Raw genomic sequence first — 26,435 nt, 5'->3', positions numbered from 1 at the left:
AGTGATGCATATGGTGACCAAATAACCCTACCTGATTCCCATTTTTCCCTACTTCCCTTTTTTTGACATCCTGTTTGTTAGGCATTTTTACCCACTCTTGAATTTTTATTCTTCATTAAAATCAAGGATTAAAATTATTTTGCAACTTATAAATTATATCTAATTATGAGTATAAATATGAATATTTATCTTACACATCTGTCATGCCGTGTTTTTACTTTCCATGCTATAAGTTTTTTTGTGGAATTCATTCTAATTCACTGTGTTTTGCTTATAATCTACTGCGTCTTACTTCCCGCCATTGTTATTAGCAATAACTGGTATCTTGCACATTTTTGGCATCATATTCGACAACAAAATTGACACTTTTCAGTTTTTTTAAATCTCAATTCCCGTATTTTCATCAAGGAAAGTCTAGTATTGCAAAGACTGGGGGATTTTCTTTAAGGATTTTTCATTTTATAAAAGTCAACATTTGAGGATTTTTGGGGACTTTTCTATAAAGATATGAAAAGTCAGAAGAATAAGGTTGCCAATGGGAGGATTTTAATAAGGTTGAGGAAATCAAAAGCATTGGTGCCTATGCTAAGGTAAAAGGAACAAAAATAAATTCACGTTCATAGAGTTATCAATGAAGTGTCTAAATGATGGAAAGAAGGAAGAGATCACTTGAATATATTTCTTTCATCTCCTTTAGGCCAAGATAACTTACCCTTCTGCAGGAAAAGGTTAAAGGCGGCATTGGTTAAGTTCTATAGAATATAGCAGAACCTTTCAGACTAAGAGGAAACTGATAAATCAATAAACTCACACAGATACAGTTAAACATGCAAAAATTGATCTTTCGTAAAATTTTTTTTTTAATTTCAACTAGGAGTCAACATAGTACCCTAAGTATGAACAAACTACACAGAGCTCTATCCTCTCAATTTTTTTTATTTTTTTTCAAATATAATTCATTATATCAACATTTTGTACAAGAGTATTTATAGATGTTCTCTTTCATTGTAAAGAGCGAACCCGTATGCTTCAATACGATATTTTTTTCACTCGATTTTCATAAATAAAATTTCTTTTATCTGAAATATTTCTTTTGAATAATCAAAAATTTTAAACGTGAAAAAACTTTTTCTTAAAAATAAATATCAATTCCAAGAAAATTACACCACAGAAACCCCCCCCCCTTTCTCTCCAACAAATAGCCAATAAAATAAAATTTTATTCAGTAAAATCCTATATATAATTTGTTTCATTAAATTAATATAATCTTATTCTAAGCTAGCTCCACTAAGCGGCCGATTTTAGAAGGTGGAATGATTTGTTTGATCCTATACTGCAGTGGTTTCTTAAAAGTGCTTCAATGGTTCTTTTGCTTACTGCTACTTTGTTTGGATTGCGATTATGACAGTTAATTTCATATTTTGACTCGTAGAATCAAACTTCAATTTAAATTATTTCTACTCCAACCCCCTCATAAAAAAAAAATCTGCAGGTAGTAGCAAGAACATAATTCATATTATAAGCATGTCAAACTTTTTAACTATTTATTAGGCGTGTGAGAATGTACATAACATGAATTTTGTTTATAAGAAATGTTATATGTCTGTTATGAGTTTCAAAGTGCTGCCATCTGTTTTCTGAATTCGGAAGCAAACAACTTGGAAAGTTATTTTGCTGCTTGTATCATGAATGAATTTTTTAAATGTTGAATTGCTCTCTGTGGAGACAATATTTTTAAATGTATAATGCATGGATTACACATTTAAATACGTTACAAAAACCATTATCATTTTCTATCATACATTGATAGAAAAAAACCTATTAGTTTATAAAAGTATCAACAGAGTTAGTGTTTGTGTGTTGTTTTCAAGAGATTCAGATATAAAAAAAGTTTTAGTATCGAAATTTCAACAAAACTATACTGTTAAACCTTTTTAACACGAAACTTAAGGAACAAATGAATTCATTCCAGTTCAGGAAATATGATGTATAATGTTTATAATGGGAGGAATCGAGAAGTTATCCATACTTAGGTAAGACAACCATAATTTTTTATGGGCAGTGTATTTTATTTTATCAATGATCATTAGTTTTTATTAGTTTTATTTTAGTGTGTATTTAGTTTTTACGTTATAAATTTCTCTTATTTTGGGTTTCTGTATTTTAGTTATATTTGACATTCATATTTTTTATGGACATCTTTTTTCAGCCACCTTGCTGGGCGATTTGCCTGTTGTGGCCTTTGTATTTGTGTAATCAAATTTCATGTTATCCAATAAAATTAACATTGAGGGATAATAACAATAATATAATAAGAAAATAACAAATGGGCCTTAAAACCCCTTTTCCCAATTTTTCTTGCTTTTCAAACTAAGAACTAGATCAAATATTGTTACAACTATTAAATAACTTAATCATATTACAATAACTTTTATTATTTGACATAAGTTTCTGATTCAAAGTGATGGCAACAGAACAGAAAATTTAAAAGGCTTACATTTTATTGTCTGAATAAATTTCCTCTTGTCGTTAAGAGGACTTAAAACAATAAATAGCGATGAAAAGCATTGCAGCAAACAAAAAAGAAATTTCTTATTAAACATAATTTCAACGTTAAAAATCAAGCACCAAAATGATCAACGATTTCAAATTTCGATACATTTATCACATATATTTTTTAGATTTGAGATTTCAAGTGCTAAGGTTAAAAAAAATCATTTCGGGGGGAAATTTTTTAAAACTTATCATATCAACTTTCTGAGGCACCATGACGAGATGATGAGTGCGATTGCCATACAAATGGTATAACAAGGTCTGATAGTTCTATGTAGATATAAAATAATCACACAATGAATCACACAACGGACCTACAAATAATAATAAATCCAATTAAAACGAAAGACAACAGAATCTCTTACTTATGTGAGTCTTTCATAATAATGCCAATCAGTTCTTCAATAATATAAACACAGAGGAAGGGACTAAAAAAAGAATTATCGCTGATGAATCTTATCACAAACTAAAACAAAACCAAATAATATAACCAAAGAAATATTTATTTTGAAGAAGGAAAGAAAACAAGCATAAAATCAACAAAAGTTTTAAATGTTTGTATGTAATATCACTCTTTCACAGCTGTAACAATAAAATATTATAGGTCAGCACAAAAAAAATCATAATATACAAAGGAGGAAAGAAAGACTATTTACAATTATTGTTACTAGATAAATAATCTATTATAACTAGTTGAGCCACAATCCATTTACAATTCACAATTCGAGTAGCTGATTAAAAAAAACGTTTTTTTTTCAATTTGCAGAACATTTGGATTGACGGAAATGTGAAAGGTACCATCTCTCATTGCCAACAGACATCAGAAATTTGTATCGATTGAACTCTCATTGATTGCCAGCTGGTCTGTTTTTTTTTGTTTTTTTTTATACGAACAATATTTTCAAACAACGAGGGATGCTTCCTATATAACAACAACATCAACAAATATTGAATCTCTTCTTTTTCTTTTCTCCAATGATTTCCCTTCATTCAACTTTCTGAAGTATCAGAAAGCACAGAGGGAAAATTTGAAAGGATCATATAATGGCCTCATGCTCCGTTTCGTGAAACTGAGAGTCACAGGTATTTGAGTCGCAATGCTCTTGGAAAAGCCTCCTTCCCCCTGAGACTCGCAAACCATGCAGCTACATCTACATTCGCTTTCTCATATCTTTTGATAAAATTATGTTCCTGAAAAGAAAGAAGGAAGGAAAAACATATGAGAAATATATTATTAATGTTCAAATAGATGATACATTTTTATTAGTAGAAGGGGCGGTCAAAGTTTGGTGAATTTTCTCAGGAAATATAAAGTAAACAGAAGATACAAACAAAATACTTTTATTGGCCTTCAAAGTAATCTACATTAGCTACAATACACTTTTGACAATGACTGTAAAGCTGCTGAAAACTTTGAGCCAAAGCTTTCTTTGGAATCACCCAAAGCAACGATGTCACTCTTGTTTGGATGTCGGGTACATCTACAAAGTGCAGGTCTTTCATGACTCCCTTGAGCCGAGGAAACCAAAAAGAAGTCTCAGGAGCCTTGCTAATCCCGAATTCATCCGCTATCATTAGTTAAGTCAGCCGCCAATCATCCAAAAGCATATTTTACACTAGTTTGATGATCTCTGGTATTCTGCTTGTTAATGGTCGACCCAAATGCAGCTCATCATCAACATTTTCTTTTCCATCACAGAAGCGTTTGAACCAGTTGTAAACTCATTTTTTTATTCACTGCTTCTGTTCTGCACACTTTCATGAACATTTCATGGGTCTCCATCACAGTTTCCCTCATTTTGTAGCAAATGTTTACACATTGTTTCATTACATTGTGACATCAACTTTAACACTCAATGCGTTCTATTGGTTGCTTCAGGCGACTCTGCTTCAGCTTAGTGATTTAGCGCTGGAGGCGATTATTTACAAGTCTCTCAAAGTGCATGTGTGGGCGCATGTTTCTAACCTGTATTGTTCTTTAAATATTGGACCATTCACCAAACTTTCTGATCACACTTTGTACACTTTGTTTGGATAAATTTATTTAAATTTATCCTTTTGGTGACACACGTATACCACATTCACGTACATAATCTGACATTTATTTATACAATAATGTTGGCAGAGGCCATTGACAGGGCTCCCACTCAAAAAATTAGAAAAAAATGAATAGGGGGAAGGGTACCCCCTTAAACAACACAATTATAGCATAATAAAAAACGTATCTAATTTTTTTTTTTTTTGAAAATTTAAAAAAAAACATAACATACTATATCAGTATCCTGAAGATTGACTCGAGCCAAAGCGAAATGACAGAAATGACTTGGTAACAATTTTCGCCAAAATAGGGTACTAGCAACCACAGATAGTTTTTTCTGTCTCCCCTCATAATATACATTACATTCTTTTTTTTTTTTTTTGGCGTCTTCTACAGTCATCTATCACAACTCTCTTCGACAATGCACACAGCAAATTATGAAGACTCACAAGTTTAAGAATGAAGCTCTTTCTAGACCACTTCCAAAAAGAACAGTGCAAAATGTGTAAAGGACACACACACACACACGGTCTGATATAAATTAGTCAAGGTAGACCAGATAGTGTTTTACTGCAGTGTCCATCCCTTATCATAAGGATTTGTTTAAATTTTAGCGCTTAACACCAGTGTAATAATTTTTGACAAATGAAGCACTTTCATTTCTAGCTCTTTGCTGAGCATTGTAAATATAGTTTATGCCTCTGCATGCCCTAAAAATAAGGAAGACAACTAAATGTTATTGGGTATCATCAGTCACAAAACCTGGAATAGGCCTATGTACCCAACTGCTTTATTATGCAAACTGTTGTTTCACCTATACACAAAATGTGCACCATAATTTTGAATGATGAATGTTAGTTACTGTCCAAGACCATGAAGTAATAAATACAAATTATTTTTTTTCAACCAGGCAGAAGTTTTTAATGTCTACTCTACTTATTGAACCCTCAAACTAAGCAAATGAAAAATTAATAAACCAGAAATAATAATACATAAATAATCCACATACACCCCCCCCCCCAAATAACTTTAAAAACAATACAATTTCTGCTTTGGCAGAATCATATATTGCAATTTACTACATTTGTATTATTTGGCATTATATCAATGATTCCCTCTTCAATTAAAGTAAATTATATGAATTTTGTTGATAAGGTTTTAGTAAAAAAATTAGGAAAAGTAGGACAAAAAGTACGACATTTTACCGAAAAGTAAGACGAGTAGAAGCCCTGCATTGAGAAACAGCTGTTTTTTTTAATTTGAAGTAGTTTATGATCTCTGGTAGGCCAGACAAAACAAGGTGTTGATATTATTCAACTTTTGATAGTACATTCCACAGCACTTAATGTGATCACATCCGAACTCGTGATTTCTGATAACAATAACTGAAAGAACTATATCTGAAAAAGTCCTGTTAGCAAGTACGGTGACCATACATTCTGTTTAGCCAAACGGAACATATGATATAAGTGGGCATTGGTAAAATGGGACAACTGTTTTTCTTTAGAACATAATTGGGTGCAAAATGTTAAATCATTCCCTTTTTTTATTCTTCTATTCTATAACAGGACCTTTTTTTTTCATTTAAGCTAAAATCCTGTGTTTTTGTTATTCAGCCATTGTGAGATGTTAGAATAGAGTGACCATGTTTAATAATAAGAATAATCAATGTTTATCACAAATCATGATATTTTTTTAATGTGCACTATACATTTTATAGATCCCTTGAGAAAATCTCTCGAGAAAGGAAATTTGAGAGAATCTTGTCAACTGAAAAAACTGCTCATGAACTGAAGGAAAGAACTTTTTTTCATCATATATTTGCCTTCACTATAGGAAGGCCATGGTAAAAACAGCTCCATGCATACAGGGATAACAGCAAATACTACAGACTAATCACGACATTAAATACAAAAATGTTTGTCAACAAGGGAGAGGGAGACAAAATAACAGTTGTGCAGCATGATAACTTACTGGGAAAAAAATCAAGTTTGGTTAAACTTTAGCTTCAGAATGTGGAAAAACTCTCTCTCTTTTGACGGAAAAAATAATTGATAACATTATTTGAAGTCCCGATTACTATAAAAGAATTTCCCACCCTGAGAGATGTTATGGTATTGGTTCATTCCATTCCTTGCAAAAGTGATACCAATACCCAAATAACATCATCCCTGATTCTAATAAGCAGCATCAACTGTATTAATGAGTTTTGATATTATTAAATTTATATACAGTATCCCAGTATACACCTCTCAAATCCAGGTTCCTTGGGACCTAGGTGATTCCAGATTATGGATCAACTTTTGTACATTTACCACACAAGTTATCATATATTTTATAATGTTCCATTTACTGTGAACATTGTACCTTTAAACAGTTAATGTAGTAATACCCCACTTTGATTCATATTTTTCTTAGAATAAAATGAATAAAACATTATATATGCACATATAGTCAGTTTAATTTTAAATCAATTTGTAATTTACATTTCATTATTAAGCCATAGTTAGAGCCAAAGTTATCCATAGTAAAAAAATGTCTTTATAACAAAATTTTTTTTGTAGGCGTTGATCAGATCCAAAAAAAGCTCAAGATTATTACTTTTTTGTTTGTTCAAGTTCATAAATGGTAGATTTTCCGATTCCATGTTTTTCATAAAAATTTGCACCGGTGTTCCACACACACATTCTAGATTTCTCACAACTTTCTCACATATACCTAAAAACATTGTTTATATTTGTAGCTTGTACCTGCCACATCACTTGACGCTTTTGGTATGTTTGGAAATTTACTTTCATAATCACGGAAAATAATAGATCACTGGACAAGTTTGGAAATACCAAGGTTAACTGTACAATTACTGGCTTCAGAGTTCCTATTCCAATAAATCAAGTATTGTCAAATCTATGTGGAATGGTTTGTCTTTGGTACTCCTTCGCCTGTATTCATAATTACAATGTCCTGGGGGGTTTTGGAATGTTGTGATCACAAAGAAAAAAATAGTATGGGTGTAACTTTTGTTTCTCTTCAGAAAAGACTGCCCCAAGCATTATTAGGAGTGATTTGATGCATTATCAGGAGTTTACTAACGTTAGAATCGGATAATTATGATATCTAAATTGTGACCTGGTAAGCAGTGTGACGCATTATCCAGGTGACGCACTAACAAGATTTGACTGCATATGTTACTGCCAAAGCCTGAAAAGCAGAAATTTGCAAATTGGCCAGGAGTTTTGGCCAAAGTTTGAATTGAAGAAATGATTCAGACATTGGCCAGCCATTTTACAAAGCAGCCGGAGATCCCTGGCCCAAGCTTGATGTGCTGATATAAGATGGCTCGGTAGGAGCCAAGTACATTTTTTTTTTAATCGGCTACATGTATATATATAGCAGCTGTATTGGGTTAGCCCCCACGTGACAAGAGAGAAAAAACTATAAAAATAATTACATGAATATATAGTTTTTCTGCCAGATCTTTGGAGAAAGAAAATGCTTACTGTATCATGGCTGCAAAATGATGGGTTGCCATAACTAACGTAGACATAATTATCATGAAAAAATATGCACACTAGGCGATGATCCAGAATTATCGGACTTTGGCCAGGGATCACTGGCCACTTTGTAAACTGGTCTCATGTCAATATTTAATGAAATTGGCCAATTCGCAAAGTGGCTTGCCACATCGCGAATCGGATAATTTCAGGCTTTGGCAGTAACATATACACAGTGCTAAAATGTTTTTCTAAATGTGTGGAAAAACTGTATGAAAACTCACCAACAGTGTCTTGTACTTTGGTCTTAGCCTATAGTCTTTTGTTAAACTGTGAAAAAAATAATAATTTTTTCATAAATGCAACCAAAATATAATAAAATAGAAGTCTAAGACAATGATCACAACCACAATACACTTGATTTAATCACTATTTAAGCTCCACTGCTAACAATTTACTTTATAGAAAATAAAACTAACTTAGGAATTATTATTAGTTTTATGGCATCAGAGAGAAGAAAAAAAAATTAGACTCTATACTCATGTAATCACATTATTGTTTTGGTTAATTTCAATGAGAAATTTACATGGGTGTATCAGTTGTTGATCAACTGAGGTAATGAGCAGCTAAGAATGAAAATTCTTACAACACTTTTAATGAGAAAACACAAACATGAAATGTCTCATCTATAGCTAAGAACAACCTATCAATCAAGATCCCCATTTTGGGTCAGTTGCAGGACTGTTTTTTATTTTGTTTGGCAATTTTTTTGATAGATGCATACAAATAACTCACTCCTGAAAAGTGGTAAATTACCTCTAATGGATGATAGACCATGATGATGCACAATTTAAAAGTTATAATCAGAGGGTATTTAAATGAGTAATATCTTAAGAAAGGGACAAAACTTAAAATAAATGAGAATACAAGTGAAACACTTTGTCAGAACTATGTTTTCTTCATCTTGCACATATCCAATGCAGTAATTTCCCAGTTTATAATCTGCAAATTTATACGTTTACAAAACTCTGAATTTCTTAGTGTGTGTTACATACACCACTGTTTATTACCTGGAGCTGAGAGATTGCTGGGAAAAAATTAATGTATTTAAAAATAACCCACAAAAACTATTTTTCAAAAGATTCAGATGACATTGATAAGAGCATGACAAATCGCAGAAAAAAACTAGGCGGCAGAACAATTTAGGGGACAAAATTTTTTTTTCCAAGAAAAGGAGGTAAAAATAATGTTTCTTTCAACTTGTCCGGGACATATTTGGCTTCAGTGTTGATAGATAAGCTAACAAAAATTCAAAAAATTTTGTGTTGTCCTAGGATTCAAATTTATATAACTAGCAAGCACTGAAATTGTAGGTGCCAATACAAAGTTCTTAGTTACCATGACAAATAGAATTTTCAAGCCTGGAATAATCAACACTTTCTCAAACAAAAAGAAACATATGATCAACAATTTCCATTTCTTAAAATTTCCTTAATGGTGATTCAGATAGCCAACAGAAATTGGATGCGTAGACTACAGAATTACTTTCCCCCCCCCCCAAAAGCAGCAGACTTCACCTGTGCAGATTTTTGACATCAAATGATGGTAGTTTGGAAAGGTGAAATTGTGAAAAAAATAAAAGTAGTTTCAACATCAACAGTGAAAACAATACAAGGTTGTAAAACATGCAACAGTTCTAAATCATTCATTAAAACATACCAATCCTGAACAAAGGAACAAAAATCTAATGAGAAACCCAGGTTTGGTGGAAGTCTAGGAGGTTCTTCTTGCAAAACTTTACTCAGGACTTCAAAGTCAGTATTACAGTCTTCATATGGAAATCTTCCAGTAGCTAATTCAACCTGAAATAGACGTAAAACAGAGGATATACACAAAATAAAATAATCTAATGATTTCAGATTTTCTACTATTCATTCTCTTGATATGCCATTTCCTTTTGCATCATTCACCAGCATGTTTAGTATTGAATGAAAAATGGTTTCCAAATGAGCATTAATTAAAATTACTTGGTTGGTTTCAAAGTAACGAAAAGATATAGTTCATGTAAGTGTTGCGCTTGTTATGTGTTTAATTGTTGTCATTTATCTTCCAAATAAAAAATGAGAATATTTTTTCCGCAAATTTCCAACTATGACTGTATTGGATGGAATAATTTGCAGAAATCATTGTAATTTCTGATTCATTTCATCTAGCTGGAACACAACTCAGATAGTATACAATAAATATGTGTAAGTTGATGAAGTGAATATAAAGTCCAGGATAAGAGCTTTAATGATTAAACTGCCTATGCTATCTCTAACCATATTACTCATGGCATATACAAATCTGAGTTTCCCCCAGATAATTTTACTCATGCAGCTTATATGCCAGAGGCACCAAAATGATATCTTGCAGTGAGAATTTTGTCTCAAGCCTTCACATGATCGCACAGGAGGTATTATATATTTTTTAAATAAAGGGACCCGCCGGTGTCCATAGAAAATGACCTAGGCAAACCACATTGGAAGCCCCTAGCTGTCAGCATAGCTGCTTTATCTCAAATCTTTGTAGAGTGCGTGGAATGATGTTAAAAAAAAAGACAGGTCCAGGGCGATTTGTTTCATAGGTTTGTTAGGTCATCCCTCATTTTATGATTCAGATCAATGTTTCTCATAGTATTCAGATCTTGGAAGGGGCGATCACCATTCTCTGGAATTGGATATAAACTGTAAATCCCAATGCAATTAGCCTTGGTATGCAGAATATGATGATGGTGTGTCAAAAATGGTCACTGTAGCTGCGAGGGATGCTAGCTTGTTACCATATTATTTTCATTATCAGAGTGTCTACCACATATCCAAAGAAAAGTTTTGTAAATTTTTGTTGACCTCTGCTTGTCTGCCTAAATAAACTTTGCTGGAATTTTACATCAAATATCTTTCAAACCAACCATGGTCCAGACAAAGTAATTTTAATTAATGTTAATAATTTAAGTAATTTATTAATCAGTTAAAAATAGAGAAAACATGTACTCGGATTGAATTTTTTGTGGAAAATAAATCAAAAGAATCTATTTTATTTTTTGAAAAAATAGCTAGAAATAGCAATAGAGGGGTTTGTTTTTTGTTGTTCTGTGGATGAATGGCAATTTGCATAGTTTCACCCCATTTTATACATTGTCGGAAGTCTAAGAACCAAATCCTGGGTGGGGCCTCAAACTAATTCCATTTACGACCCCAAGAAATAAAATTGCAGGGAGGACAAATGGCGTCATCGAAAAGTCAGCTTCTATTGTGACGCAACTTCAAAGTTTCTTGAGGGAAAATTTTGTTTTTGGCGCAAGATGCCGCAGAATAGAAGAATTTTGACATTTTTGTAGCAGAATATAACAGATGTCAGAAATTCTGGCAGATTTTCCACCCCTGGCTTTTTTTTAATGTTTAAAAATGTCTTCTAGTTCTATGACAATTGCTGCTTATTTGATATTTTTAGCATTTACTGAAGAAAAAAAAAACTTGAATGAAGGAGGCAACCTTAAAGGATATAACACAGACTATTTCCATAAAAATCTCGAAAATTAATTTCCAAATTTTCCATTAATCACAAAGTATTAAAAAAATATATTTAATCTTGCAACAGAAATTAGAAGACAGCAAAAGCAAAGCAAATTCACTTCAATTTCTCACAAATTGAATGATGCATCTGAATACTTACTTGACATGCAGAATCAATAATTGCTACTAATTCTAGAATCTTCTTATACCATTAAAAAAGCAAAATAATTCTATAATCAGTCATGAATTGAAGTTTTTGTAATAAATAAATTTGAAAATTAGTAATTACCAATGATATACCAAGACTCCAGACATCAGCACGAATATCATAATCAGGTTTTTCTGGATCTGGAGGATCTATCCGCTCAGGCTGTAAAATTAATAATATATCACAGTAAAACATCGATGAAGCATCAAAGCAATCTATTTAAATGTAACATATGTAACAGTCAAATATGACATAACATATTGTAAGTCAAATATGACATAACATATTGTAAGTCAAATATGACATAACATATTGTAAGTCAAATATGACAATCACACTATGTAAAAAAAAACACTTTTTCTCTGGCCTTAGGTTAAAGTTGTCATTTCTGTGTTTGAACAATCATAAAAATAATGATTATTCCCCCTCAAACTTTGCTTTATGGTGAGGAGATCGATATTTGTGGATTGGTCGTTTACCATTGGCTCATTAAAGTGTCTGGAATATTGAAAATGACAAAAAAAAATACACTTCATCTTCACGTTTTAGCTCCCGAAAGTATTACAGTTACAGTATTAATTGTCATGATATTTTGGAGCATCTATATAAGGGAGAGCACATCAAAAATATGGCAAAGTTATTTAGTTTTTAAAATTATTATCAGTATGAAAAGATATCTTTTGTCCTTTTCAATGTTCCAATGAGCCAATGGTAAATGTCCAATTCAAAAATAGATTTCCTCACCACAAAAACAAAGTTTGAAGCGTAAAGTTGTTATATTCAGTCTTTTTCAGTCGTAAGCCATTGGGAAATATGGCCTGCTAACCAAAGACAGAAAACATGGTACATAGTGTAATTCTGGATGATCAAAAAATATATTAAATGAACTTTCGGGAGATGACAAGAGCTGGTTGGAAATACTTATTCCTATGTATGTTTTGCTGCATCATCCAGTTCATTTATGAGAAATGAACAAAAAAATTTATTATTTGACTATAAGAAAATCATATACAGTCAGACCTTGGTATAGCATTCACTACTTTTAACATGAATCCACTTATAACATCAGTTTTAAAAAGTCCTTGCCAGCATAATTAACAAATTGAGCTGACTTATATTAACCCTTTAAGACTCTGTACACGCAAACATGCAGGTGTTACTTCTTACAAATACAAATACAAATACAAATACAACGCCACAACAGGCAAATTGCCCAACGAGGTGGCTGACTTAAGAACATCATGGATCCCCGAGCCCCTACCTACTACTGCTACACCACACATGCACCCCCCCACCGGAACCCCCCAACGAATCGGTACATGCGGGAATGTGCGTGTACGTGTAGTGCAACCTGACGTAAAGTTTTTTTTTTGTTTCTGTGTAATGCTTGTTATGTGTAGTGCTGTCATCTGCCCCCAGTTTTACTAACTATGAGTGAAGTGTTATGATTGAATGATTTATCGTTGTAGGACTGTTGCTCTCTGTGGCGAGACTTTTTAACGGGGAGATCGGCTCGCATTTGCGCCTTGAAGTTGGGAACCACAGAAAACCAACTTCAGCCGACCACCACTGTGGGGTTCGAACCCGGATCCTCGCATCACGAGTCCGGCATTATAACCACTCGACCACCACAGCGGCCTTTATATCATATATATGTATATCCTTGCTTCATATATCTTTTTTTCAACCTTGGGAAGTTAAGCTCTGACTTCAAGAATTATGTGTGTTTGTTATTGTTGAAATCCAGCTTATGAAGTTATTTTTATTCTGCCACCAAGAGTGATGTTATGCTGAGATATGACTATATTTAAGACAGAATAATACTGATTATAACAATGAGTTCTTGCAACATAAATATGGTATGAGTAACTGAATATTCTCTCCAGTAGAGAGAATATTCAGTTAGAGAGAAGCTCTGTTTACTAAACTATACATAATTTAAAAAAAATTTCAGTTAAAAAAAAAAAAACAAGCAAAAACTAAGCACTAACAGCCATGTAAGCTGCACAACCAGCTGAACGGGTCCTGGCTTTGGAATCAACTAGCCTGCCACTGATTCCAAAATCACAGAGTTTGACGGTTCCCTTCTCATCGAGAAGCATATTTGAAGGTTTCACATCTCTATGAATAACACCATGCTTCTCTTTGAGGTAATGTAGAGCTTTCACTATCTGCAATTAGGTAAAAAAAAAAAGCATTATATACATTCATCAACTTTCCTGATTCAAGAGTTTACAGACTAACTATAACAATAATAAAATATAAATGCTCTGTCGTAATATCATACATATTCAAAATGAAAGTGGTGTTTTCAAACACTCTGATATTAATCATGATTGCTTGATTAAAAATGTGTATTGTTCATTGAATTCAGGAGAAGCCCAGAACTTTTTATGGTGAGGAAGTTAACAAAATGTGAAAATTTCTATGCACCTAATTTATCTCAAAAATGACCTAATCTTACTACATAAATGTTCGATAAAGCACATATGTGAAAGCCATGTCAACTATTTGTAACTAAACCATCATTTTGAAAAAAATCCATTGCTAAAAAAAACATAAAAAGTAGATATTTTTAATAGAATATTTTTTACATGATTTTATGGGAATTAAAAAGAAACATGTTTTGTATGAGACTTAATGTGGCCGGCACTAAATGCAATGCATAAAAATTCTGGGTTATTGAACCGTGCAAAATATGAAAGACTGGATACCAAGCAGAGATGAAAATGGAGTTTTGAAAAAAATTCACATCTCTCCGGGAAGAATCGAATAGCCCCCACAGTCTGGACTTGTGAGAGCTTGGTGGTTCAATTTCCCATGGCGATATGTGAATCTGTTTTTTTTCCTTCTGAATTTCTTTTTCATTTCTGCTTGGTATCCAATGTTTCATAATTTGGATGAACAGTAAAGAGAGACATCAGAATTAGATCTGATTTAATTATATTTTTGTTTTTCGACGACGTGATGTATATTTTTTGTCTTTTGTTTTGTTCGCACAAGCGGCAAACATTTTCAAGAATTACATAATGTCGGGCAAAGGACTACTACTTACACCTTCTCCCTGCTTGAGTCACACTGCTTTGTTGGGATTGGTCTGTTGAGCCACATTTTCCCCATTGGCCAAAGTTGTTCCTAAGGGCTCTAGATAATGCTTGGGTTTCAATCTCATCATTTTTAAAATGGAAAACCAAGCACTGTTGTGATTTTCATCCCCTCTTCCTTTCTGTTGAAGCAATTCTTGTGGGTTTGAATTTTGATTGCTTCTCTAAAAATGTGGAAAATATCTGATGTCGTTGGATAGACCAAGGATCACAAAATTCTCTTCACGAACACCACCAGAGAGACATAATTTCTCTCTATACACAGCCATCTGGGGGCTATTATTATTAAGACCTACTACTGAGTTAGAAGGCTGCCCAAGCGCGTTCCCACTGCGTATACATATACGCTCTAAGAAAAGGAAAAGTCTGTCTTCTGTAGCTTAATGGTAGAGTACTCTCGCCTGGACTGTGAGAGGTTGATATGGTTTGATCTCTGCCCCCCCCCCCCCGTAGCCGTGCGAATTTTCTCTCAGAACTTCATGTCTGCTTGGTATTCATTAGTATTCAACTTTTTGTACTTTATATGACATCATTTTCCTCTACTGGACTATGGTCCGTTAAATTTCAGAGACCCAAAATATGCGATAGTGTGGAAAATTTTCAAATTATGGGGAGGGGGGGGGGGAATAATTAAAAATTAAATTTTCATTTAATGTTCTCCCTTAGAATTTTTTGCAGTCAGCTAGGAGCTTATGCGTCTAAACACAGAACTGTATATAAATTCCAAGTAGGTGTAAGTATGATGATGAAATTTAATCTAGGTGATTAATTACAATTGTCAGGCCCAGATGAAACCAGCTCTAAGTAAAAACTATTTGTGCACTCATTAATATGTTTACATTTATTGATAGATACTAGCAACTTTCAAAACAAACTACTAATCAGATAGTTTTATTACTTTTTTTTATGTGTGACTCAATTTACACACACACACAGTTATAATGGAAAAGTCTGCTAACAATAGATAATGAACTGATAAAACTTTATGATCATAAGGTAATAACTGATAATAACTTTTTGCTAAAGCAGCTCTTTTTGACACACCAATATTTATTGTCATTTTTATTTGTTTATATTATTTTCACATGCATCATTTACACTCAAACTTTTAATGTCTATCATTTTCATACATAAAAAAACAGACAGTATTTTGTATATCCATAATAGGAGAATGTTTTAAATTTATATCGTTTCACATTTTATTGACAATGGATCAAAAAATTCAAAACATGTAATAATTGGTACAATGTGTATTTTCAAGGGGGAATTTAAGGTTGCAATCTCCGAATACACCCTTCATGTTTAGGTTCACAACACGTACACGCACATTTTAACAGGATAAGAATATGGACGAGGTGCATGTGTGATTTAGTAGTCACCCCCAAATACAGTCAAGTCTCGATTGAAGAAATTGGATTTGCATACTTACAGAAACTGCCATTTTTCCAAGTATTTGTTCTGGTACAGGAGTCTGAAGACGTTTCAGGAGCTTGTCCAGACATGTTGCCATCAACTCCATACATATCCATACATCTGATTCTGTTATGAAGTAACCATAACATTGAACTATGTGAGGGCAATCATGGCACTTGAGCATTACATCTAAATCCATTGTGATTCTCTTGTTTTCCTCTCTGTTTCCTGACCTTCTCATTTGCTTTGCAATTTAAAAAAAATAAAATAAAACTACAGTCAAAAAACTGTAATGCAGTTGCAAAACTTTCATGTAGTATAGTTGGAACTTGTTAAATATAAGAAAATAATATGATTACTTAAGTGTGAGCAATTCTAAAACCATTTTTAATTCACTATTTAATTTCATTAGAAATTTCTTGCTTTCAAATAAGAAGTTGGATAAATAGAAGCAAATTTTTTGGGCCTTATGTGACAAATTTTCTTTGTTCTTTTAACAATATAAAAAACCAGGGAATTTTTTACAAAAGCTTTCTTTTGTTAATATGCAAGGTAAATGGAAAAGTTCTTTGACCTGAAAACAACTTAACTGAGAGAGCCACAGCTATGCAACAATCAGATGCAGCAAATAGAAGTACATAAAATAATTTGTGTAAAATATAGAAATTAAAATTTATATGTGACACCAATCCAAAAAAAAAAAAAAATCAATAAAATTTTCCCCTTTCTTTGCCATACCAAGAGAAATTTCCCTTAAAATTAGATAAAAATTAGCAAGAATATCAGATTTAAATGCTTGATTTTGTTACATTTCTTACAACCATTTTTGTATTATTTTTATGACACTTATTTCAGCACTTAAAAGTAGCAAAAATCAAGAATATCATCTATATCTGTAAATTTTGTTGTTACAGAAAAATTTCTTTTGGTACAACGGAAAAAAAATAAAAATCATACTTATTTACATTTCTTTGGATTGAGGCTGCATGAAATTTTTAACTTTTATATTTCCCCTAATCACTATTTTTATGTATTGCTGTTTATTGTATCTGATCAGGTGTAGTCACTTCTCTATACCATTATCTAAGTTGCATAGCTATGGGTCTCTCAGTTAGAAAGTTATTTTAGGTCAAATAGACTTCCTTATGCACCATCCGTATGATAGTATATGCACTCTAGTAGCGGTTTTTTCAATAACTAATCTGTAGAGCTCTAGGTCAGTGTTCATTAAACATTGAAACTCTATAACAGGCATGGGATACTGTATAAATATCAATGCATGTATACATAATGTTTGGTCAGGAAATCAAATTACTTCTACGATTAACATTTTTCTTAAATCAAGAAATGTTTTCATTTACAAGGGATACCTTTCATTGACTAGCCACACAGTATTATATAATGCAGGGATTCTCAATTCACTTGTCGGATAACTATCTTTAAGCTATAGTGCTGACATCTGTTTCTTAACAGCTTTGGTTTTTTTTAATTGAATGGATATGTTTATCTTTTTCTGAAAGTTTATTTTATTTGAAAGTTAGCCAACTTTTCACATATTTAAAAAAATTACATTTTAGCTCCCAGTGTATGGCAGAGAGGGAATTACCAAATCAGTAAATAGCAATTCAAAACATGTTTTTTCAACCTTACTCAGCTCTTGGTGTGTATCCACACACATATGTGTGCATACAATATATTTTTTATTTAATTTTTCATTAAAATAATTAAAAGGAGCCCCAAAAATTCTTGAGCGCATGGCCGTTTAACACATTCAGTCTGCCCTACCTGCAGTGAGAGAAAATGAACAGCTAGCTTTTTAATTGTGATCATGTGATGCTTAACAGATAAAGTGAAAAACGCAGAGTTACAGTGCTCACCTAAGAATCTTTAGTATACACATTGTATTAAGAGAAATATCTCATTTATCAAGTCAATCTGTTAAACAATTTTTTTTAATTTTTGCGCTTGTCTTACAAGACATCCACTCATATATCAAGTCAAAATTTGTCACTAATTTTTGCTGGTCTAGAAAATCACTCGTAAACTGATGTCCCACTGTACAGTGTTCACATCAAATACATAAATACAAGTTATTTCAGGCAAAAGTTAATATACCTTAACAGCAATGACTTTCTTAGAAGGCACATGCCTCATTTTGACCACATGTCCACATGTACCAGTTCCTAGTTCACCTAATTGCTCCAATTCATTCATGACTGCATTATATTTCTAGAAATAATTAAAACAACTATTGTTTGGATCAGAAGGAAAAACAGACATGACATTTTATTGAGTGCAGAATTAAATAAAACTTTATTTAAGAAAACACTTATTTTAACAAAAACAATTCTTGTTTTAACATGGAGACTGTGCCACGCACAGATTTAGGGGGGCGATCGTTCCTCTCAAGAGCAAAAATTATATGGGGAAAAATTTGTGTCCTGCAAAATACCGGATGATCTGATGCACTTACACACTTAATTGCTTCTTTGACACATCACCCTGAATCCACCTGCCTATGCACCATTCAAAGCTGATGTCTACTTTGGCTTCATTTGCAGCTAAAGATAGCTGTCTCAGTTTCATTTGCAGCTGAAGATACCTGCCTTGGTTTCATTTGCAGCTGAAAATGCCTGCCTCCACACCATTTATACTTGAATATTCCCGCCTCTGCTACATTCGTAGTTGAAGGTGTCTGCCTTAACTAAAGTGTGGATCCAGAGAGGAATGACTACCCCTCCGAAGAGCCGAATCACATGGGAAAGTTTAAACATTTTTTCTGTCCTGTTAAATACGGAACAATCAAACAAACTAACACAATTTGCCCATTCCATCACATCATCCTGGATCTATGCTTGGACTGTGGCCAAAAAGAAAACTGGAAGAAAAAACACTAGAACATCACTTTTAAAATCCAAAATCACTGTATTGCTCATTGTATCTGCCGCGGTGCTCATGTTGTTAAAAGCATAATTTTCTGTCTTTACACATAGTGCTTATGTGTTGATTTTTGTTTAAAAAAAAGAAAGTTTTCAAGAAATTTACTATAAAAATTATGATATGCAATTCAAATATTCACTAATAGCTTTTTGACTAGTCAAAATTGGTTCTGAACATTAGCAAGCATTTAGTTTTTTCTAACAAACAATAGTTAGTAGATCTGGAGGAAAATAGTGATCACATGGAAATTAAATTTCATCTTGGAAAAGTGGGGCAGATGTTATGCCTAAGTGGACAACCAAAATTACTCTAAACTTTAAATGGAATGAATAAAGGAAAAAGTAATATGTGAAAATGCTTACGATTCTGTCTATTGTGAGGATATTTGCATTTTTCATTATCTCTTGGAGCTTCCAGTCTGTTTCTGTGACACCACTGCAAATACAGAAGAATTTTATTCAGCAAAAAGCAAGTTCAATGGCATGTGAACGAATGTTTGCGAAGAAAGTTGCAGGTTTGATTTAAGCTCTGCACATCACAGATAACACTCAACACTATAGTAATCTCTCAGTTATACACCCTCTCACTTAAATGTTTCTCTCAGTTATATGACGATTTTCTGCACTTCAGATCAAAAATATAGATAAATAATGCTATTCGCTTATACACCTCTCTCACTTATGCATCTTTTTGATGTGAATACGTCTTTTAAATCATCTGACGATACTGGGAGCATTCGCAAAAAGTTGAATGATGAAATTTTTTAAATGCTCATATCAGGAAGTACACAATTCAAGTCAAAAACAATATCATCAAATGCATGTCACAAAGGTGTATTCAATGTAGAGATGTAAAATTCTCAAGAATATTCTCAGAATTTCTATTATAAATAACTTGAGAATATTCTTATAAGTTCTTGGTGAGAATATTTTCCTGTTATTTATAATATAGTTATATATAATATCCTTGAGAATATGCTCTGGAAGGACTACTTTTATAAATTACTGGGAATATTATCAAAAATAGTAAGAATTATTCTCAAGTTATAAATAATAGTCCTTCAGAATATTTTCCTTGATGAGAATATTCTCTTGTTATAGAAGTCCTTCTACAGAGTATTCTCAAGAATATATATAATAATATGTATTATAATAAATAATCTCTATAAATAACTTGAGAAAATAATTCTTATTATTTTTTATAAGAATATTCTCTAGTAATTTATAATAGTAGTTCTTCGAGAGAATATTATCAAGAATATTCTCTGTCCCCATCTTTCTTTCCATTAAGAAGACAGGAATACTGAAGTTTGTAGCCTACAATATTAAAGTTTAAAAGCAAGAAAATGAAACCAGCATGGCTGAATTACGCAACTTTCAAAGGAATATGAGCGATAAAGAATTTAAGTGTATGTACATTGAAGAAAACAACAGTTCTGTATCTTAATTAAAAGAAAAATTAATATTCTCGATTATTCTCCAATTTTTACATCCAGAATATTCTCGTTCTCCAAGAATATTCTCATCTCGCATCTCTAATTCAATAATACCACTTCAGTCTCAATATCTCTTCTCGTCTAGGCACCAGGCCAGCTGCCCTGATTTGTAACAAATTGTTTTCTGCTATATCTCAAAAAAGTATTCAACACAAGTCAAAAGCAATGGTATCGTCAGACACATATTGCAAAGACAAATCAAATAATATCACTCTCCGGGTTTTAATATATCTTCCCCTGTTTGGTCACCAGGCCTGCTACCCTGATTCGTAACAAATTGTTTTCCACTATATCTTGAGCAGTTCACAACGAAAATAGATGTCACTGTTATCATTAGTTAGCTATTCCAAAGACAAAGCCTTTGATAATGTAAGATTCAGGAGAAGAGAATGGGAAGAAGGCCTGGGAGAAACAGGAGTAGCAAGAGAGAGGAAAGGAAACGAATTGAGACATTTGAAAAGTGAGAGTAAGGTATGAAAGTTTGTATCGAAGACATGACGGTTTTGTTGAGGGATGTTGGATAACAAATGAAATAAAGTGTTGTTTTTTTCTTTTGGGAGTCTAGAACCCAGTTATTTCATCCCTGAATCATAATAGAAGTACAGCCGAGGACCTACGACCGATAAGAAGAAGATGGGGGAAAGTTTACTGGCGCAGTCGACAGGATAGGATCATGGCTACGACGACTCAAGATTGTGAGCTGAATTAGAAGAGTGTCCTAGCCACGGTGGAACACCCCCCCCCCCACCCCGGTTCAGAAGGATAGCAGCAGCGTCGAGCTCCCACACTGTTTTTTTTTCATGAAGTCAACCCGACTACGGTGCTGAGAGGGGCAATCCTGCCTAGGGAAGAGGAAGAGAAGCAAGTATTGTGCTGCAATATCAAGACGATAAATAAAGATGGCGTATTTGGCAAAAGGGAACAAGGAAGACCTGGAGACCATGGCCACCAACTTGGGGGTAGAAGTCCGACCGGAGTTCAACTTAATGCAATTAGTGAGTGCCATACAGGAAAGTGAAGTGTACAACAAAGCGACATGCAGAGAGATGCTGAAAACAATCATAGGCAATAGGAAGGGGGGAGAAGAGATGGAGGAACGGCATAGAGAGAGATGGAGAAGCGTCGTAGAGAGAGATGGAGAAGCGTCGTAGAGAAAAAAAGATGGAACATGAACTCAAAAGACTGAGGATCGAGACAGGAGCCAGAAGAGAGGAGGATAATCAGGCTGGGCACGGCAGAACCCCCAACCGGGATTTCCAGAACATGATGCAAAAGTTCAGGATGGAAGAAGACATAAGTCTGTACCTGGTGCTGTTCGAGCAGCAAGCTCATCATGTGGCCTTGGCACGGGAAGATTGGTTCGCTGAGCTCTTGGGACTTCTCCCCTATGAAATGAACCAGTTAATTGCTCGCGAGCCGGAAGATCAAGAACAGGACCATAATCAAGTTAAAGAATTATTATTGAGCAAATTCAAACACACCCCAGAGAAGTTCCGGCAGATGTTTTTTTTCGTGCCACAAAAATCAAGAGAGTACCTGGAGAGACTTCTACCATGAAATGTGTATCTATTTTGATGGATGGACGGCAGCTTTAGGGGGGGTCACAACGTTTGAGCAACTACGAGATTTAATCATCACTGATCAAATGAAAAAACACGTCCCAGCAGATTTTAAGGAACATTATCTGGATGAATGGAGTGATATGGTGTCTCCAAGTGAGATATCAGAGAACTAGATAGGTTCAATGATGTGAAGAGGACTCTGAAGACACCCGTCCCTAGTGACAGAACGAGAACATCAAGACCAGTCCATCAAAATCCAAGATGGGAAACCAGAGGCATCAGGGGGAGTCCTTCCCGCCTAAGGTGACGACAGGTTTGAATAATAGAGACAGCCACAGTCACTTGTTATGCATGTAGAGCAGAAAGCCCTATAGCAAGGTTTTGTATTGCAAGAGGTCAGCAAGAGCCATTGCGAAGGGCACATGCGAACTTTGTCCAGACAGAAGAGAGGGACACGATTGAAGAAACCAGTCACTTCTTTGAAATTAATTAAAATTCAAACCTAAGCTGGCCTTTTGGAAAGAGGATCCATGAAATTCAAAAAATATTTCTTCGGACTAAAACAAAGGACTTTTTTCATGCTTACTTTTCTTGAAACCTGTAACCACTGCTGGGCTGAGGCAGAACGAAATTCTTTCTCCTACTTGACGAAGGCCTTCCTGGAGAACCAACACCGATAGGCACTGAAAAATTCAAATAATTGAATAAACTTAATGAAATGGAAATTATTACTTATGTACAGGGTTGGATGAATCACAAAAAAAAAAAAAAAATTAGACACCAGAACAATTTTTTAGGTTCCAAAAAAACTTTTACCCAAAGAAAAAGTCCAAAAATAACGCTTCTTTTGACTTTTAAGGACATAATAACCCTCTTTCGTGTTAGCAGATATGCTGCTATAAATTCCAAAATATTTTGTGCTGCTGTTGGCCTGAAATTTAGTAATTACACATCTATATCAATGAAATGGTTCATTAGCTGGATCTGCATTCATTAGCCGAGGCAGAAAAATCAAGAAAAAAACCTTTGTTAGTCAAACAATTTGTAAGCTGAGGTATCACTGTACTTGTTTAAGTTCATTTTGAGCAAGAAAGAGCAGAGCTACATCTAAATACTCTATACACAAACCTCTTCAAATCATGCTAACATAGCTGTTGTTAGAATGTGAATTTGGTGCCTTAATTGCCCCCCCCCCTCCACTTCCTATGAGGAAAACTCGCACTGCAATATAGCACATTTATTTTTTACTCTACTACTTTATAGGAAAACCCAGCCCACGAGTACCTCTCCAGAATGTGGGATCTGTGATATACACAGAAAAATTACAGCTGTTAGACAGTGCTCATTAACATTAATACGTCACCAAACACCACAACTCTGACCATATCATGATATTGCAATTTACTACCATTAATGAGATGGGTTGAAAATGAAGATGTTACCTATCGGTGGTCTCAAGTTCATTAGGGAAAATATCTTGCCTATATCCTCCCTCAGGTTTGAACCTCGGGCCATGATAGCAATCCTCACGGTGGCAGACGAGCATTTTACCACCACCTACTCGGGCATCATTAACATTATTGATACAGTAAAACTTCGATCAACTGTCACTCATTTAACAATCAGTTTCTGTTGTCCGTCATCTAAAAAAAAATATGTGAGTCCCCACAAACAAACAGCCATCTTTAAAATTGTCCATGGATCACATTTATATCCTACTGTATAAAGCTGGAAGCGATTTTACTGTACGATGGCGGAGGTAACTAATTGTTGGTGGCGGAGAAGTTGAGCTTGATCTGGCAAGCCACGAACATCCATCACTAACAAGTCGGTATTGTGTTATATACTGGTCTCAGTCGTTACACAGTAGCCTGTATGTTTGAATGAATGTTTCGTTTCATAGTATTTTTTTTTTTTTGTACGCATGTATTCTGTAAGTTACTAGTCTTATATTGAAGTTTATATTGTTTGCTTTGTAAAATTAAACACAACATGCATGTATTATTCTCTTTTAAAGGATTTTATTTTGATTTTTGTTCTAAGCCCACAGTGAAAAATCATGTTAATGTAAATATGTATCACGAGATTTCTGTTATCCAACACAGCTCTGGTCTGGATGGTGATGGTTAATCAAAGTTTTACAGTATTACTATTTTGTTGGTGTTCCTAATATGAAAGAACCTTAATGTCGCCTCTAAAGCAGAATGTTTTGCATTGTTCTGAAACAAGCTCTCAGCTGACTAGAAATGTTCTGTGGTAAAAATTCCCATAATAATGTTTTTACACTTTTGCTAAATTTCTGCCAGATTGTTTTGCAGCGGCACCAATTGTTCCAAGACAATTTTTGACATATTCTGCTTGGAATATTGCTATTAAAGGTAGCTTTATAAAGCAATGCACAAATAAAGGGGGAACTGACTATAACAAAAGCATTTCTATGGCTATTTCGCCCAGAAGCAGATGAAAGAGTAAAACCTTTCTCTACTACAACCTCCCTAAATAACACTTTTTTTTTTCAATCAAAAATAACCCTTTCTACATATGAGTTCACCTACATTAAAAGACCAGTTCACTGATGAACAAAGGTTGGTTTTCTTAGAGGTTTAAAAGTACTAATTTATATATAAAATAGATTTTCTGTGTGTCTGTGTATACTCTATATACAAATCTACAATTTAAGACCAATTTTAACTGGATTTTACATAGGCCTATGTAACAAACAGGACCCAACTTGAATGACAGATTATTTTAAAAGTTCCTCTGACATGAGGAAATGTCCAAAATGGCAAAAAAAAAATGTGCCAGGCAATAATGGCTTGTGGGTCTCAACAATGACTTAAGTAATGTTTACTTTGGTTCCCCAATAATGCATTTCAGACATACTTATTCTTTTACAGTGGTTTTTCAAGACATTAATACTACTACCTATATGGAGAAAATCCGAGCAGCACCAAGTATTATATAGCTAGTGTCCAAGTAGTGTGGTGGTAAGATGCTCATATGTGAAGGTTACTGCCAGATCCTGGGTTCAAACCGGAAGGGGGAATATATATACATAACAAGACATTTTTCCGAACAAAGGACCACCAATAGATGGCACCGTCATTTCCAACTCGTTAATGGCAGTAAACTGCAATATAACGATATGGCCAGAGTTGGTGTGTAGTGAAATAGGTATTATAGTAAACTATAAAACTACAAGAAAATAACTATTACATGTACAAGGGCCACCTTTATGCATCAGATCATCTGGACACAGCCCTGGGATCTCATGGTGCATTTGATAACCTTCTTTAGCATCTAACATTGTGTCAAATTTGTGAAGAGCCTCAGTGCTCTGGGATACTCTAACGCTGCTAACATGACCCTGCACATATTTTACATAGCAATAAATGGATAAAACAAATGTTTTCATTGCATATCTATTGGAGGGAGAGGCATCAGGAAGCTGCTGTTGATTGAAATGTAGTGCTGGACACGTTGATGAAAGCAGAACTACATATTACATTCCCACCACAACTGAGAACATGGGTGCAACATCCAACATGATAAATTTTATTTCGCGCTGCATGCATTTTCGCCACTGGCATTGCACATGCTGGTAAACAAAACATTACAAAAAAAAAATCGTACATAAAAACACCATTAAGGGGAAATTCAAAGGGAAGCTTACAGCTTTTTAATTTAGGCCTTGGTGTGTGTTGTGGACTCGAAAAACTCGGCGACAAGTCCCTGGGAAATCTGTCGCGACTCCTCGCTTCATTTTCGGCTTTCAAACGCGCCTCCAAGTTCATCAGTTTATTACGAAACGAAGTCATACTACTCGCCATGTCAAATTTTTGTCTGACTCTCATCTCAAGACATAATTGGCCTGGAGCTCAAGGGGCAGATGAAATCAACATCTCGGATCACAAAATCCGACAATCACAAAAATTCATAATCTTCAAAATTGTTTGATTTGTATTTATCAATCCTTCGATTGAAAAATAATAATTTTCCGTGAATTGAATTTTTAAAAAAAAGTTTTTTGAGTTGATCAGACCACTTGATGATTTATTTCATTTTTTTTAGAATTGA

At 33.8% G+C, this 26,435-nt stretch overlaps 1 protein-coding gene across 1 annotated transcript; it reads right to left on the bottom strand.

The window, feature by feature from the left end:
• Positions 1-838: 838 nt before the first annotated feature.
• On the bottom strand, positions 839-26,231 carry hep (hemipterous). Its single transcript, XM_089231620.1, has 10 exons — positions 26,032-26,231; positions 22,945-23,041; positions 19,664-19,736; positions 18,477-18,590; positions 16,378-16,605; positions 13,836-14,015; positions 11,926-12,006; positions 9,802-9,944; positions 8,367-8,412; positions 839-3,744 (listed from the first exon to the last, which is right to left on the bottom strand). The coding sequence occupies exons 1-10, from the start codon at positions 26,210-26,212 to the stop codon at positions 3,631-3,633; spliced, it is 1,257 nt and encodes a 418-aa protein (XP_089087746.1). The 5' UTR covers positions 26,213-26,231; the 3' UTR covers positions 839-3,630.
• Between the last annotated feature and the right edge of the window lie 204 nt (positions 26,232-26,435).

Source organism: Pholcus phalangioides, unplaced genomic scaffold (assembly GCF_987345545.1).
Source record: "Pholcus phalangioides strain wild (caught in Gottingen) unplaced genomic scaffold, Ppha-v1.0 ptg000004l_1, whole genome shotgun sequence".
NCBI lineage: Eukaryota > Metazoa > Arthropoda > Arachnida > Araneae > Pholcidae > Pholcus > Pholcus phalangioides.
This window is presented reverse-complemented; position numbering and strand designations above follow the sequence as displayed.

Excerpts from the sequence above, each read along its gene's own strand:
- hep (XM_089231620.1), bottom strand. The coding sequence starts at position 26,212 with ATGAGAGTCAGACAAAAATTTGACATGGCGAGTAGTATGACTTCGTTT. Across the intron at positions 23,042-26,031 it reads AAGGCCTAAATTAAAAAGCT|TGCCTATCGGTGTTGGTTCT; the intron begins GTAAGCTTCCCT and ends TGAATTTTTCAG. Across the intron at positions 3,745-8,366 it reads CAAAGTACAAGACACTGTTG|GAACATAATTTTATCAAAAG; the intron begins GTGAGTTTTCAT and ends CTTTCTTTTCAG.